This window comes from Dromaius novaehollandiae, chromosome 6 (genome assembly GCF_036370855.1).
Source record: "Dromaius novaehollandiae isolate bDroNov1 chromosome 6, bDroNov1.hap1, whole genome shotgun sequence".
NCBI classification, from domain to species: Eukaryota; Metazoa; Chordata; class Aves; order Casuariiformes; family Dromaiidae; genus Dromaius; species Dromaius novaehollandiae.
In genome coordinates this window covers 24,687,482-24,703,688 of record NC_088103.1, presented here as the reverse complement: position 1 = coordinate 24,703,688, position 16,207 = coordinate 24,687,482, and the positions used below count along the sequence as shown (strand labels likewise).

The 16,207-nt window shown below is 45.3% G+C and overlaps 1 protein-coding gene across 5 annotated transcripts in view; it reads right to left on the bottom strand.

Moving 5' to 3' along the window:
* Positions 1-1,656: 1,656 nt before the first annotated feature.
* The window catches only part of LOC112980235 (uncharacterized), a 36,251-nt gene continuing 21,700 nt past the window's right edge, over positions 1,657-16,207 (bottom strand). For 4 of the 5 annotated variants that reach the window (XM_064513883.1, XM_064513884.1, XM_026094936.2 and 1 more), the window contains exons 4-8: positions 12,851-13,037; positions 11,684-11,838; positions 10,558-10,584; positions 8,847-8,965; positions 1,657-3,818 (exon numbers count right to left, since the gene is read on the bottom strand). In XM_064513883.1, coding sequence (XP_064369953.1) covers positions 3,713-3,818; positions 8,847-8,965; positions 10,558-10,584; positions 11,684-11,838; positions 12,851-13,037 — 594 coding nt within the window. In that variant the 3' untranslated portion in view covers positions 1,657-3,712. Of the gene's footprint in view, positions 3,819-4,303; positions 4,424-8,846; positions 8,966-10,557; positions 10,585-11,683; positions 11,839-12,850; positions 13,038-16,207 lie in introns of all 5 variants that reach the window. The other variant, XM_064513885.1, reaches the window with a different exon arrangement.

The window sequence follows — 16,207 nt, the reverse complement described above, 5'->3', positions numbered from 1 at the left end:
AGAAACTGCATCTTAATTTCTTATTTCAGCAAGTTTTGGGAATGGCTGCTGAAGCCTTCCCATGCCTCTGTAAAGCAGACATATTTACCTGCAAGGGTTAGTTGCTTGTGTGCATGATGAAGTGGTCAGGATGGAGTCCCTGCTCATAAGGCTGCCCAACAGCCCCAAGCAGTGGGGAGCTCAGGGGTCCACTAGATCCCTGCAGGGTCTATCACTTCCTATGCTGAGCTGGATCTTGCTAATGGGCTGCTGCTGGACATAAGGTGCATACATTGATAGATAAGTGGAGGTGGGGGAGCAAGGAATCAAACTGAATTCCCTTTTCCCCTTTCTGGGAAGCCTTCTGTATTTAAGGGACAGCTGCTTGGCACCTAGCAGGAGGGGAAGTGCATGAACAGCATTGGGGCAGAGTTATCCCTGTGCAGCACTGCCTTGGGCAAAAGCTGGCAACCCTAAGGCTTCCCCCTCTGCCACCTCCTCCCCTTCTTCCCGCAGGCTGTTCTCCTCCCTCTCCATCAGGGCGTGCTAGTGCTGCTCACTGCCTCTCTGCACTGCAGTCCTCCCTCCTGCAAAATGCTGTTTTCCCCTGCCCTGTTCCCAGGCGAATTCCTGGCCTTCCTCCCAGGCCTTTCCTCTTCTTAGATGAGTCTAACTGACCTCCTTTTCCTCTACTTTTTCTAGTTTGAGTGTTTCCTCCTGTGTCAGTATCTTTAGCTTCCTGTTAATGGGATGACATGCAGGTCAGGGCTGCTTTTCCTCAGTCTCTCCCTCATTCACAGCCCATGCCACCCTTCTGAACCATGCAGCTTTCCTCCACCTGAAGGAGTCTCAACTAATGCTGACAGCACCCCACAGCACCTGTAGTTTGGCTGTATAGCTGGGCCAGTATGAAGTGTAGGTTCAGCAGTGCCAAATTCCCCTGATAATCTAGGCAGCAGTGATGCCAAACTCCTGTTTGCCATTCTGGGAGTCCTGGGGAGAAGTAGGTTTTTAAAGGGGTTGTACAATGCTGCAGAAGTTCTTAGGAGAATGTTAAATACAGCTAGGAGAGAATGAGGAGCAGGGGCATGTATGCAGCAGCTGTGCCCAGGTCATGCTGTGGCTGCTCGTGGGCTCTGGGGCTGGTGCTGGGTTTGGGAGGTGGGGGCCTAGGAGTGAGGTGATGGCAGTAGGTGCCCTGTTCTGTGAGCTGTCTGCCAAATTAGTCACCCAAATGTTGGGTCCCTGTCTTAGACCCTTGTAGAAAGGGCTGTTGTGCAGAACTGCTAATAAATCCAGACTTTCAGAAATGCCCCTTAATACTGTGCATCAGGTGCCTTCACCCTTCTTGAGTGTTGTCTGTTGCCCCTCAGTGTCTGCCTGCTGTGCAGCTTTGCAGCAAAGCCCAGGAACAGCTCCCACAGAGCTGTCCAAAACAAACAGCTACTGTCCATTGTTACCAGTGACCTTTCCCAAAGGCTCTCCTGTTCCTCTGGGTTTCTGTGGGGACAGCATCAGTCTCAAAAGAACAAGTTGCCTCTTTGCAGAGCTGAAGTACTTTAAAAGTTTGGAGACAACAATTTTCTTCTTGACCAGCTGTGCTCATCTGAAACCTTCAGATCTGTAGCACTTACTACATTCCAGCATAGGTGTTTATTAATAAATCTCCAAAGCAAATTTATTTCATAATAGTGATGCTTTTTATTAAATTTTATGCTTGTATTACAATGCATCCTGGAGTGGAGAACTATACAGTATGTTACATGTTATAAATACATTTCTGGAAATACATGAATATATTTCATATAATGCTGTATTAAAAAAATGCTAGTTCATTCTAGTTTAAAAACCTATACAAGAGGAATGTAGTTATAAAAATACCAGTTTATGATATCTCTTACAAGACTTTAAGTCCAGTTCTGCACTGATTCACATTCCTTACAGTCTCTGTAAAGCTGGAGGGATAATGGAAGGTGTAAGATAATGTAGGATTTTAGCCCCTCTGTATTCATAGAGATATGCTGACTATTCACAGAATAATCAAGTTATAAATCTCTAGCTTTTGATGAAGCTAGCAAGATATACAGTGAATATTTGAATCTTGCAGCGGCTAAAACTAATGACAGCTGAAATACTGAACACAGCACCTGCATCAAGGTGTAACTCTGAGTCAGCACAAACTTTTTTTCTTGAGATGTTAACAGCCATACTGGACTTCCCCGAAAGTGTTCTGAGCAGTTGGAGAAACAGGCCTGGGCTGCCTCCAATCACCCCCACAAACTACAGCCATGCTGGTAGTGTGGCCTGTTGTTCCAATCAATAGTAGCTCTTTCACCTCACGCTGTTCCTTGTTGCTGGGACTGAGATCAAACCAACCTTCCTGCACTGGGATATTCTGAATCTCAGATTCGGCTCTCCTGGTTTGTGGACTTCAGGGGCTCCAGCTGATCTGGGTGAGCATAGGGGAGGCATCTATCACTCAAAAGCTGAGCCTGCTAAAGCTGGCCTGCTCCTGCTGGCTTCTCAAATCTCCATTCCCAAGTGAGTAAGAAGGGGTGGGGAGCGGGGGTGTTGAACTGTGGTTACTTGACTTTTTTTTTTAAACACAAATCATAGTTTAGTGGGCAGAATAGTCTTCTAACAAAAGGCAAAGATGGTTTGTCTAAATTCTTACTCATGGGTGTGAATGCTAGTACCAATAAGAGCTGGTGCGCAGAGACCAAAGCAGCCATGGGACCTCTAGAAGCATATGCTGCTTGTAGCCTGAGTCTGAAATTACACAGGGCAATAAGGCAGTCACCAAACATGGCCCTAGTGTTATGAAGAAGCTAAGGCCCAAAAGATCAGCCCTTAAGAGGGAAGAGAAGCAGCCTTTAAAGCATGCATATGGCTGAATAACTCCTCCTTTCAGCCTTGCTCTCCCCTGTGCTCTTTCCCAGCAGAAGAAACGCAGGTCCAGCACACACCATCAGATGGCCACTGCAGCCTCCAGGGGTCCTTAACTTGTAACTTAACTGGGAATTCAAACTTGGTCCCCTGAAAGATTAACAGGGCAGCCTGCCAGAGAGCTGGGTACGGTCTTCGATGCACGCTCAGGTCTCTCAATGATTCCCATGGTGTCCCTTGTTCTGCTTGCTGCAATGAGCCTGCACTGAAGACAATTTTTGCATGGGGCAGTACTGAAGTCAAGGGGCCTTCACAGCAGAAGCACCCTTAGAGAATTGGAAGTGAAGGGTGGATTTGGGAATGGCCTCTTAGGGTATCTTTGCCTCATAGACTTGTTCTTCTGTTGGATGCCACCAAGCCTGCACCATTGGCTGGGTGCAGCTCTAAGGGCAGGAGCTGCTGTAGGTGTGAGCAGAGACTGCAACTCAAACCTCCTTAGAGGGAGGAAGCTGTTCTCCCCCTCAACTATTGCTGCCCCCAGACAAGGTCTCTGTCACTTCTCCAGGTACTGCTCTCTCCTGTAAGTCAGCTGGAGAAGATCCCCAGAAAGCAATGATAATTTAAAAGCTTTAGTACTTCAGGTAGTTCTGTTCCAAACCCAGAGCAGAGAAAGTTTTACCAAATCTTATTTAAAAGGCCCTATTGGTTATGTTGCTGAAACACTGACTATAGTTTTCACGTGGTTTGGTTTTGTAAGTATACTTCAGAGTTGGGAGTGAAGCCATGCATAGCTGAGCGCACATCTTTCCACAAACCTCTTTCAACCTCCCTGCTCCCTCTTTCTCTTTCAACACCAAATCAGTTGCCTTGTTGACAGATGTAGGATGCAGGTTGCACAAAGTAAACCTGGCATTTTCAGTTCTGTGTCCATTGGTGTTCCTGCGCTTTCCTTTCTGAAACGAGACCACGCAGTGAATGTGAGATTAGTCTTTTTTACCTTAGAGAAGACGGAAGATTAGCCTAAGTCTGTTTTTTCTCTTAGCTTTGATTATGGGCAAACTGTCCATTCCCAAGGTATAGGGTTGGCTTATTATTTGGAGTCTTTTGACTAAGACCATAGATAACTGAATTTGCTGCTGCACTTGAGTGCAATGCAAGTGGCCTGTCTGATGAAGCCTTAATGATTAGAGGCCTTAAATTAACTGTGTATTTTAATAAAATAAAATAATATTTAATTTTTAATAATTTAATAGAATAAAAGCATGCGGGCCAATCTTCAACTGGCAAAAGCCCATATAATTGGAACATCAAAAATCTGACCTATTCCTGTCTTTGCACATTGGAGCATGTCTGGATGAAGGAACAGGACTGTGTCACTTCTATTCTGGGAGCAGGCTAAAAAAACAAGCAAAACATGATTCTTTACTAATTATTTTACCTTGTTCCATTTGACTTGGGTTATCAGAAAGGCCATATGTTTTCATTCTTTGTATTTTGCCCCAGAACAATCATAGAGTTCCTCTCAGTTTTCCTCAGCTCCGAAGACATAATATCTGGCCTTAACAAATGGAAAAATACTATTAAAGTTGACAGTGGTCAGAATATATGGCTGTTTTTAGCATTAATATTCTGTGCATATGTACCCAACATCCAAGCTGCACCTAGAGTAATAATTTCCCTCCTCTCCTGTCTGAAATTTCAAAACAGATGCTGTCCAAATATTTGTGGCAGCATCCAAAAAAGGGAGCTATAAAATGCATCACTTGTAATGGAGTCATAACATAAGAAAATGAAATTTGCGTTCATCCATTGAGAACAACCAGTATTTTCTGCTTAGCTGGAAGTGAGGGTGCGGGACAGGCTAGTAGATAAATGTCATGAGGAAGTTTAAAATTCTGGCTGAAGTAGTAAGTAGGAAATGAGACACTGTGAAGAACAAGACTAAATTAGATGCTCTGGACTGTATCTCTAGCTTAATTTTTCTTGTTCACTACTTATTACATTCATTTGAAATAAGTGTAATGTGTCCTGTGTGGTTTTAATGGCTTTGTTAGGTCAGGCCTCCAGACTAATTACAAGAATTTTTTGGAACATCTTTTTAAACAGTTGCTGTTTAAGAAAGAAAAGCTGTTTTTCTCAAAAATGCAATATTTCAAAGCTACTGATAACATTTCCAAATCGAAGCCATGTTTGATGTGGTGCAGACTTTTTTTCCCTCTTCTAACCACTACTTTTTTTTTTTTTTTAATTACAATGTTGCATGATTTTTGTTTTATCAGCTTATGCAATGAAATAATCAAACTTCTGCTTAGACTTCTGTTCTCCAATTCTTTGGCTACCCCACAGCTCTGCTAAGTGGAGATGTCCCTTGGTAGTAACTTCCCAAGGAAGTGCAGCGTTCAGAGCTGCATGAGCTCTGGGCAGTCCATAACTCTTGGGCCCTGCTTCTGGGGCACTTCTCAGCCTTTGCGCAAGACTGTTCTGAGTGTGGCTTTTGCCATGCTGGAACTGCACTGTCCTGCCTAACTTACTTCACCCTAACCAGAACATGGCCATCATACAGCAGCCAGCTTTCGTGCAGCACTCAAACTGAAGCTAACATCCTAGCGATGCAAGATACCCTAACTTTAAGTTACACACTGCTACATTAAAGCTGCAGCTCCCAAAGATGTGTAGGTAGCTGTGCCTGAGCAGGGATGCTAGGCTGTGATCGTCCAAAGCTTCCCAGTTCAGCTCCTGCCCTAGGAAAGGGTTGGGGATGGCTTCAGAAGAGCTCCTGCGTACAGCTGCTTTCACAGGTACGGCTGCCTCCATGTCTCTGCCAGCACCAGCGCAACCGCTGGGCAGGGCTGCTTCCCCACAGCAGCCACGGGAAGCGGCGGCCGCCCCGAACCTGTTCTGCTTGTCCTCTAGGCAGCTGGAGAAGAGTAAGGGAAAACGACACAAAGGTGCTCTGCACTCCTACCTGGCCCTGGAGCTTTGGGGGGAGCAACACCAATCTAGCCAGATATGTCTTCCCATGTATTTTATAAAGTCAGATAGACTGGCAATATATGGGCAATAAAATTATCAAGGCAAATTCCTGCAGAATTTGCTGCCCAGTTTTCACAGGTTAGACTAGATTCTCTCTGTACTATTCAAACTAGCATCAGACTGTTCATTTGTTTATCTAGGGCAAATATTTGACTGTGACATTCAGCTATCATTTGAGAACAATTTTCAGTCACTAAAACCAAGTCAAAGTGGAATGGCAAAAAGGTCTTGTCTTGTGGGTCATCTTAGAAGGGTTCCTTGCTCTGACCAGAGGGATCATTCCCCAGTGATTTGGGGAAGAAATCTACTTTTGTCATAGGTCAGATCCAGGTCCATGTGCTGCTTAAGTTCATAACACTGCAGTCAACTCATTCATTGGCCTGTACTGGCCCTTTGCACAAAATGGACTTTCCTTTGTGGGAGTAAAAGCACTACCAGGAAAAAGAAAATGAAATGAAAAACTCAGCCTGTTGCGAACAATGTATGACAAACCACTGAGTCTTGTGCTGTGTGTTTGCCTTGGCAGGCCCCCATTTCTCCTCCTGGAAGCATGAAGTTCTCTCTACTATCAGAACTCTTTTGTGTATGTTTAAAAAAAAAAAAGTCAGAAAAGAAAAACAAAACAACCACCCTGGAGCAGATCATTCATCATATGCAGAGTGGGAGCATGAAAGGGGATTTGCTTTGACCTAGTTACAAAAACAAATTGCCTGAATGACTCAAGTGGGACTGGGTGTCAAAAGCAAGAAATCTGTGCTTCCTTCAGAGCTATATGTTAATACAAGACCACAGGCTCCAGCCTGTTCCAGTTCAAGACCTTGGGAGATGTCTCAGAGCCCAAGGAAGCCTGGGTAAGCAAAAGCCAGCCGATCCTGTATGCTGCATGTATGAACGGGACCAGCAGCCTGGGCAAACATGTTTCATAAACTATAACAAAGGCAGTGGCTTTAAACACTGAGAGCTTTAATGTTTCCTCATGTCAAGAACTGCAGCCAAGCAAGAGTTTCTTGTTTTACCATCATGGTACTGCTGTGGGGAGAGCCTGGCTTTCTGTCCAGCAGCATTTGCAGGGCTTTCACTGATCCCTAAGGCCTAACTTCTTATTTCAAAGGAGCCTGAGGGCAGTTAGGTGCCCAAAGTGCCATAGTAGTAGCTGTGCAGTAGCAAAGCTGGGCACCAGTGAAAAGCCCGTGTCAATGTAATGTTACCTAGGGATGTAGGGTAAAGGGGGCGAGAGCGAATAGAGGTAGGGCTGGGGAGGTGGGAGAAGGAAGACTGGAGGGAGCTATGGGGCATAGGTAAGGGCAAGGGGTGTATGCAGATATGTGGGAGGAAGAGCATTAGTGGAAAAAGAGAAAGACATTTTAGCAGCTACAGAAAGCAGTCTGGAAAAATCATCATGTGAGATGCTCTCCAGTTCCAGCCAGGTCAGAAATTGTCCCTCTGGGGTCTTTTTCTCCAGCATTTCCATGACAGTTGTAGCTGGGTCCAATACACACACAAACGTAGCAAATCTATTTCTATTAGGAGCTATTGGGCTGGCCCTTCAGTGGAGCTGCACTGATTTAACTAGATGAGGATCTAGCCTGTAATTCTCATGCAGAGTGCACTGGCGGTATCCTTAGTGCTACAGAGAAAAGACCAAGCAGGAGGTTACACAGACAGGACTTTTCTGAAGCCCAAATAATGCTTGGGTCTATTCAGATTTAGCAGGGAGGTTCACAAGAGTTTGTATTTTTTCCCCAGCTCGTTCACCATCTATTTTAGCTGGGACTGTTTGATCTCTTTCTGCTTTGTGTTTCTTTCAGTTTCCCAAACAATGGGAGGAAGCTTGCCTGTTACGTGTGTTTGGGCCCCAACCAAGCTCTTCCCAGCTGGAAAAATCACTCCATGAATTATAGAGGTTTTTCCAGCTGTAACTACAAGATTCCTAGTTCCCTTTTGCATTTTGTAATGTAGGTACAGGCTACCTAAGGGGAACAATGAGACATTCCTGAGTGCTTAAACAACTGCTGCTTAAACAACTGCTGTTTCCCAACCATCACCCCACTAAAAGCTGCGGAGGGCTTAAGCACATTTGAGCTATTCCAGTCAAGATTACTAAGATCACAGCTGAAAAAACACAGGAAAGCACCCAGCTCCACGTGATACTCTTGCTCCAGTGAGTAAGATACCTATGCTCTTCCTATTACCTTGTTTTATACATAACCACCACAAATTCAGCAGGCCAGCTGTGAGCACTTGGCACGCACGTGGAGAATACCTGTGCAATGGGCAGCTGGAAGTGCTGCCGTCACCTCGGGAAGAGATGTGTGCTGCACAGGATAGCTCAGGTATAGGCCAGGCTGGAACTAGCCTGGTAGACAAACTAATCCAAGGGACCAGCATAGACCTACTAGTAGAGGTGAGACCCAGTGCTTTCCCCAAACATTCATCCATAGCAACAAGCAGGACCCACTCAAGAGCACATGCTCAGCAAACCTTGTCTCCTCTTCCTCTGAGAGGAAACCTTCCAGCCGATTCTGACTGCCCCATCCTCTCATGCATCAGATGCAATATGGGTTACCATTCCCCTGGATGAAAGGCGTGAAGGAGGATGGGGGAGAGCATTAAACTTGATTGGAATGCTTAGGAGGGACCGAAAAGAAAAAATGTTAGGGTAAAGAATGGCTCTGGGTGGTCGTGAACTTCCCTTGGCCCTATTGGGTGTGAGTGCCTTCTTTGCAGGGAAGAACCTTAGTTTTTCCATTATTTCTCATGCAGGTAACATTATTCTGTTGGGATCTTAAAGTGCCTGGACACTAAGAAAGCAAAAGGAGGTTCTGGCCAGGACCACCAGTATGCAATGGGAAGTAAGGAGGGGTCTTCTGGCTCAGCAGCAACCGCAGGTAAATCTCTCAACACCTCCTCCCAGTGCTAGGTGAAAGCCTCCCACAGTTCTGCCTTACCTGTACAGTTGTGGGCAGGACCTCTTCAGAGCAGCAGAGGACAGCCCCAGCTTGCTCTGGTTTCTCAGCCGTGTCTTCCTCATAAGATCTCTCATTCTTCCCCAAGCATGGCTTTCACCCTAGGGAGCAAAACCAAACCACAACTCGCAAGGCCAGAAGCTGGTTACTGGCAGACCTCACCTGGCCAGTATATGACACTTTGGGTACTCGAGGATGGGAAGACAGGCATTTTCCACTCAAAATATTGTCCTATCAAGGGCTTCACTCCTGGTAGAGCTAATACAGGGCTGTGACGCCCCCACTCTTCTGCAGGTCCCCAGTCCACACGATGCCAGCTGTTGCTTTGAGGTTTTTTTGTTTGGGGCAGATGGGGAGGACTTTGTTTTTAGTGCACAGTAAGGTGGGCTGGATCGACTATCGGTAACACCTTCTCTCTTGTATTTTGCCCCGGTAACGTTTCTATGTCCAGGACCCTGCTGTTCTTTCTGAGTTAATGTTTCAGAGAATGAAAGCACTTTGCTGGTGAGTGCTGAGTAGCTGCCTAAAGGCACATTTTACCTTATTGTTTTACTGTATTACAGGAAAAGAAAAGAGCATGATTTGGTTTCCTACCTACTAACATACACATAAGAGGCCATTTACAAAAAAAACAACCCAAAAAAAGCAGTTTAACTCCCTTTTTCTTTCTGACAGGCCTAAGTGTGTTAATATGAGCCCTTTTCAAGGTGGCAGCATTTTGTAGACCCTGAAGTAAAAAAGATCAAGGCTTTGTTTCCCCACCATGTCTGTAAGCCACAGCTACTGGGTGCTTACATTTGAAATGCTAATAGTGATTTTCAGGAGATCAGGAAGTCCCATAAGACCTTCTCTAATGTTCCCTCCAGGACAGATCTCATCTTGGTGAGTTCAAAGGGGCCATGTTTAAAAAAAAAAAAAAAAAAAAAGTTTTTTTGCCTCGTTATAAATTTCCTAAAGTAATGGCTGAATAAAAAGAACATTTCCCAAGGCTAACTTAATGGGCAGAAATGATGCCTGTGTTAGTGAAGTTCTCAGAACCCTTGTCACATTTGCTGCATTGTTCTGCATCTCCTGAGGTGCCTTCCCCACTGCGCCATGCAGCAAAGGGACTGCTCTGTGAATTGTGGCCATCTTGGGAGCAGAACCTGGCGGCTGCCCAGCAACTTTCACGCCAACCCACGGAGAACGTATTGTGGTAATTCTTTAGGCTCCACTAAGTTTTCAATTGAAAACTTCAGATGAGGTCATGGGCTCAGCTGAAAACTGCAATACTAGTTTCAGTGTTATTGAGTTAATTGCTCTTAAGTGAGACTGTTTACTCATGACAATATCAAACCTTTGTGTTTATTACTAAGAATAACGCATGCTGCAGACAGGTTTTGAAGGTCCCAACAAAGTTAGTCCTTCATTGGGCTGGGGTTGCCCCAGGAAAGCAAGCACTGTTAATATCATGGAAAGCCTGAGTGGCTGCTTGCTTCTGAAGGCCAGCGAGCTGCTGCCTGCAGTGAGGATGGGAGAACAACGGGGCCAAATGCAGTCAGGCATAATAAGAAGAACATATGTGGGGCTGTTACTTTGACAGTAAGCTTTGGGGGTCAGTGATCCTCTTTAATTCATGTATAATGCACTATAGGGGCTTGGTCCATGACAATGCAGATATAAATTAAATACATTCATCAAAGGCAGTACATACCGAGATGTTCTTACTGATGTCCAGACCCTAAAAACAAAGACAAATAAACTGATAAATAACATGCCAGTGTTATTTTGTGTTTAGACTGCTAGTTCACATATATAACACTTAGTAATCCAAGGACTAGTGTGGCAGAACTCCCATACAGTACCTGCAGTTGTAAAAGTAAATGGGATATTTCATGCTCAGAGTACAGAGTGAAGGACTAACAGTACTAAGGTGTGGTATAATAAGAGAGCACTAGGATTTAGGTTAAAGAGTGTGGAGCTTGATTCTGCAGTCCTGTGAAGTCATCAGGGCTCCCCATGTGCTTAAAATAATGCACATACTCAAAAACTTTGCTGGACGCAAGCCAGAGCACTAAGCACCTTTCAAGATTCAGCCTTGATTGGGTCTCTGAAGTTCATCCAAATGCTTGCTACCCATTTGCAACTTTGGGGTGGAAATTTCATGAGAAGGTCTTTCCCGTGAGAGACCTACTCCTTCCTCTTTCCTGTAAGGCTGGGAATACTCCGATTACAGCCTCTGCCCTGGTATTTCAGCACTTCTGATCCCCACAGGAACCTGAAAGTGCTGAGGCAGCCACAAACAATGGGAAAGAGAGGGAGAGGAAAAGCATTCGCCCCAGCTTCCTTGGATTTCAGTGATAGGGTTTCTCTGAAACAGGCTTTGGGGGTTGAAGTTAATTACACTGACACACTGCCAGTCTAGCAACAAGTATTCCCAGCTAAGGGTCAACCCACTAAGACGTTCACATCTGCTAATAAACGTATCCTTGCTTTAATCTCACTAGCAGCAGTAGTGAAGATACTTTATGCATCAAGTATCTGGAGTTAGCAAGGGATAAAGCCAATACTGCTGTCTGCAATGCTGTTCTCCCCTGTGCCAGGCATGTGCTATGGCTGTGCCTTCCTTGTCATATAGACACAGCCATCATCTTCATTTAAGGGTGGCCAGAGAGGCACAGGCTACCCCTGCCCTCGCTACTCCTGCCCTGCTCAGTAGCAGACAGGGCCAGTTTGTTCTGGGAGCCCCGCTTTGCTCTCTCCGTATTTGCCTGAGCAGAACTTCTACCTGCTTATTCCACGGATCCCACTCAGGGTCTGGCTTCAAGCTTGTCACTCACCTTTCTTACTGCAGGGTCCTTTGGTGGAAAAGCTTGTCCCTCAGCCACACCACAGGCTTCTCTGAACTCATTCTCCTTGTTGCTCCTATTGTTCGATGACTTCCTGAGCCCTATCATCAGCTGGCTGTTTCCTGATTCCGGGTATCTCTCATTTCCTGCAATGAAATGCAAGGGCTTGCTCACATTTTTCGGCAGTGGCCTGCTAGGATGGCCTCTGGGCCGTGCCACCAGCAAGCTGTGAGTCCAGATGGGATGAAAACCCTAAGGATGGGTGTCTCCACGCTGTACTCTGGTTCTACCTTGCTTTGCTGCAAAGAGGACAAATGGCCCAAGCAAGTGTCTGAGTAGGGCAGACTTTCTAATGCCTTCCTCATGGTCTTGATTTTCTTCTAGGCCTGCTCTGAAATTGCCAGGAAAGGTGGCAGGGAAAGGAAAGAGCATTTCTGAGCCTCTGCACTAGAGATCCCAAAGGCTGTTACACTCTTGACTGAATCCTACCAGGAGGTGTGATGCTGCTGTGCGTTTCACCAGGTATCAGAGGTAGGCCCAGATCCAAGGTTCAAAACAGTGGTCTAGTTCACATCTAAGTTTGGATCCAGACTTTTCAGCCTGCTTTATTGTCAGTAGGCTGAGCCCAGTCCTTCTCAGCCTTCTGGAAAAGTTGGTCTCTGTATCCAAGCTTTGCAGCTGGGGCTTATTTCCACTTGGTCTATAGAATAAGTCATCCTCCAGGAATGTGTTCTCTGCCTGCTTGAGACAGTAGGAGCCTAATATTAGGCTTAAGGCTTTCCATCTTAGATCAAATCATATCTTGACTGGGGGGGTGGATCTCAAAGCCCTGTGGAAGGGCTGTGCTAATGCACTCGTTCAGCCATGCCAAGTTTCCACCAGACAGACATGTTTGATAATGCATTTGTCTTAATCTCTGTAGCCACAACTTCACTGGGCAAAAAGGCCTGCTTCACATGTGTGAAGAAGCAAGTGCTAAAATCCTAGTATAGCCAAAGCATTTTAAAATGCATCTTTTAGTGGAATTAAACCTTAGCTGGGAAGCTAACACCTTGCTTTGTTTCCATCTGTCTTTCCTAGGGAAAAGAAAGTTGCTGGTCAGCTTATTTCACCAGTTGGTGACAAGCATGAGAGCAGGCTGGAGGTATTTAAACTCACCACTGCAGCTGCTCAGCTTTTCAGTGTTCGCTCCTATTTCTGGGATGATGGAGAGATCTGAAGGGTTTCCAGTCTGAACCAAGAGGCTGTGAGGTCTGCTTCTCCCAGCAAAAAATGTCTTCACCTCTTGGTACGAGTTGAGGAAGATGTTGGCAGCTCCACAGGAGCAGTGCTGCAGAAGGTACTCCTACACCAGACAAGAAGAAAGTATGCAGACTGTTAGGCTGCAACAGCCCAAGGTAACTGGGCAGTATGATAGTGCAGACAGATTGCAAGCATTCCAGCCCAGGGATGCCCAGCCTCATCCCAAGACCTGTCAGGACCCAGACAAATGATTTAACTCTGTAAGTGGCTGAGCAGCCTGGAGGTGGTAATGTAGATTTTCCATTGGTTCATTTTCATTTTTTTAAGCAAGAATCAAAGGCCAAGTTTTCAGCAGCAAAAGAGTTTTCTTAAAGCTATAAAGCTAGACCAGGAATGTAGTAAAGCAGTTGCTTGTTTACTCATGTAATAGCTATTCAGCAGAGGAAAACATTTTAAAAAGCTGAGTTCCATGTCATCTTGAGCCTCTACGAGTTCTCTGGCTGATCATATAGCAATCCTTGTAATTGTGGCACTCTGGAGCTCTGCTGATATCAGAAAAATCAATGATTGCATCCAACTTTTGAGGGCAACTGAGAATCTGGCGCTACCGTTTCCAAACGATGCATTTCGAACAGAAACGAGCCAGAAGCAAATCTCTGTGTGCAAGCAGGCCCAGGCATCAGAAGAGTTTCAAATCAAATTGAATCTGACAAATGAGGCATTTCTTTCCAATGGGGCAACCGAAACATGAATGAATGCCATAAAAGAAATCCAAGCACTGTAGTTTGAACCAAGCAGTAATTTCAGCATTTCTGTAGTAACCCCAAAAATTCAAGAGCGCCCCGGTTTTTCTCAGCTTCTAAATCCACTGCTGCAAACACAAATTGTTCTATTTCCCATCTGCTTCTGGGTTTTAGTGAATTCCTGTCTTAGCTTTATAGTTTCTGTATGTGATTCTTTGGGCCCTTTTCTGCTTGAGGTGAATTCTGCGGTGTCTTTATAACACTGACACTGATGTGCCTCTCAGTCAGGGATGGGTCTATTTGTAAGTGCCCAACTTTGGACATTGAAGTCCTCAGCCAGTAGAAATAGCAGTAGCTCTGCCGATCTCAACTGGAAGATGTTCATTGATGTTGACCATTTATAGTCAAGTTATAACAGTCCTCTGGGGGGTTATGATTTCATATATTTGGGGTTCTGCACCCCTAAAATGGCTTTCCTCAGCAAATGAGTTTGTTAGCCAGCTGGTCCCTAAAGGGTGGAGACTGCACTGGGTGCTCTGGAGCTTGTGGTTTCTGCTGAAGGCTGGGAAGCTGAAGCACAGAGAGCAGCAACTAATGTTCCATGCATCAGTGACATGCTAAAAACTCCTAGGTGTTTAAATTAAATTGCCTGATACTCAGCATCTTTTGGATTTGCTTCCCAGAAGGAGTTGAATACAAGTTTCTAAACACACAGCTGCTCAACTGAGGCATTTGTGTAAATAAACAGAACCGTTGTAAGAGTGACTCACATTTTAAGATAATATTATTTGTTTAGGAACATGCACAGACAATAGTATCTTGTATTTTTATTGATGGGATGCCATAGTCTGCTTACATGTTATCAAACAGATACACTGTATGTGGTACTTCAGTCGTTTGTCAAAGCAGTGATGTTTTGGTGTCTTTTAAATGGCTTTACACAAAGATGTTTCATCTATCAGTGTAAGGGCATTTGGAATTGAATGAAGATTTTACATTTTGTAAAATCTTTCCATTCTTTAGGGCTTACTAAAGAACAGTCCCCTTGTTTGAGTACAATATGGCTTATTTCTCCTGTAACTGGCATGATGTGAGGGGGGGATTTTCTACCTTGCACAACCATGTTGCACAAGAGTTTAGGAAGGCAGGGAGCAAGGAAGGCTTATCCAGCAGAAGTGGAAAGGGAATCAAACTCTTCACTGGTGTCGGAGCCAGGACAGGCAAACACCAGTTTAGCAACTTTGGAGACCCACAGGCAACTGACAGTTTCAATGTAATAGCTCACCTGAATATAACAAATATGGCACTTTGCAGTACCTAAAGCTTTGGGGGGTGCTTTGAAAATCTGATTACAGGTGATACTTTTGGCCCAGGTCATTAAAGATTTCCTTGCAAGGCAGCAGATGTGGAGTAACCATGTCCCTTGTGTGCCCCAGGATCAACACTATACCCAGCAGCACCTACTGTGGTTATGTCTGGGAGGTCTCTTCATAAGGACAGAGGTCATTAAGACAACTGGATTCACAGCAAAGGCAGTGCAGGCAAGGAGGTGTCCCTGACTTCTGTGGGGGGAATCCATGCACCCTCTGGCAAAAACTGTGCTCTGCAACGGCACCGCATTTTGCCGAAGATTAAATACTTCTCTGGGGAAGACTTGCTTAGAAGAATTATGATAAAAGAAGGCTTCCCAAATGTTCGAAGTTTTCAGTCATCCTGCTTGGACAAGGCCAGTCCTGTGAGTTATGGTGTCTGTTCAGCTGCTTGTGATGTGAACCGCGTGGGCCGTATGGAATCAATCAGTACAGCTCTACCAACTTCAGCAACCTGTATTACCTGAGTGCTTGTAAAAATGTTATCATTCCTTGTGACGAGCAATGTTGAGAGCACGGGCCATTTGCCACCCCCATAGGCGCATGTTTGGCGATACTCAGAACCAGCTCTTAATGCCACAGTAAGCCTTCCCAGCTCTGGGAGTCATGTGTTCCCCAGCCGTGTCTGGGGAAACACGGAAATCTTTCCATGCTCACGGTCTGCTTGGAGAGTGCATGCAGTTTGGAAAGCAGCCTTAGGACACCTTCCAAGGTGCCATGTGGACAGTACCCTCCATATCTCGTGACAAACGGGGGGAGTAGTGTTTCTCTTGTATACAGAGGGGCTGTGAGACCAAAGAGGAGAATGGCAGAAAGCTGCTCTGATCCAGGAGGCACAGGCACCACAGCAATACCTGAGAGAGAGCAGCCAGTTTTGCAGAGTACATTGGAAGTGCCGAGGGCTGAATGTTACAGCTGGGGGTTGGATTCCCCACTGAACAGTGTGAGACACGCAGCTGAAAAGGCTCTCCTGAGATATCTTGAAAAATACCAAAAAGATCAAAGTTTCAAATATTTAAATGAAGGCATAGTGCCTTTCATTTCAGTGGGAGCCAGGGAGGAGAGGGCACATACACCACATGAGGATTTGACCCTGAAATTGCAGCTTGGAAGAGTTACTTGGAGCAATGACTCACAGTTGTAGAGCTTCAGGAAATGTG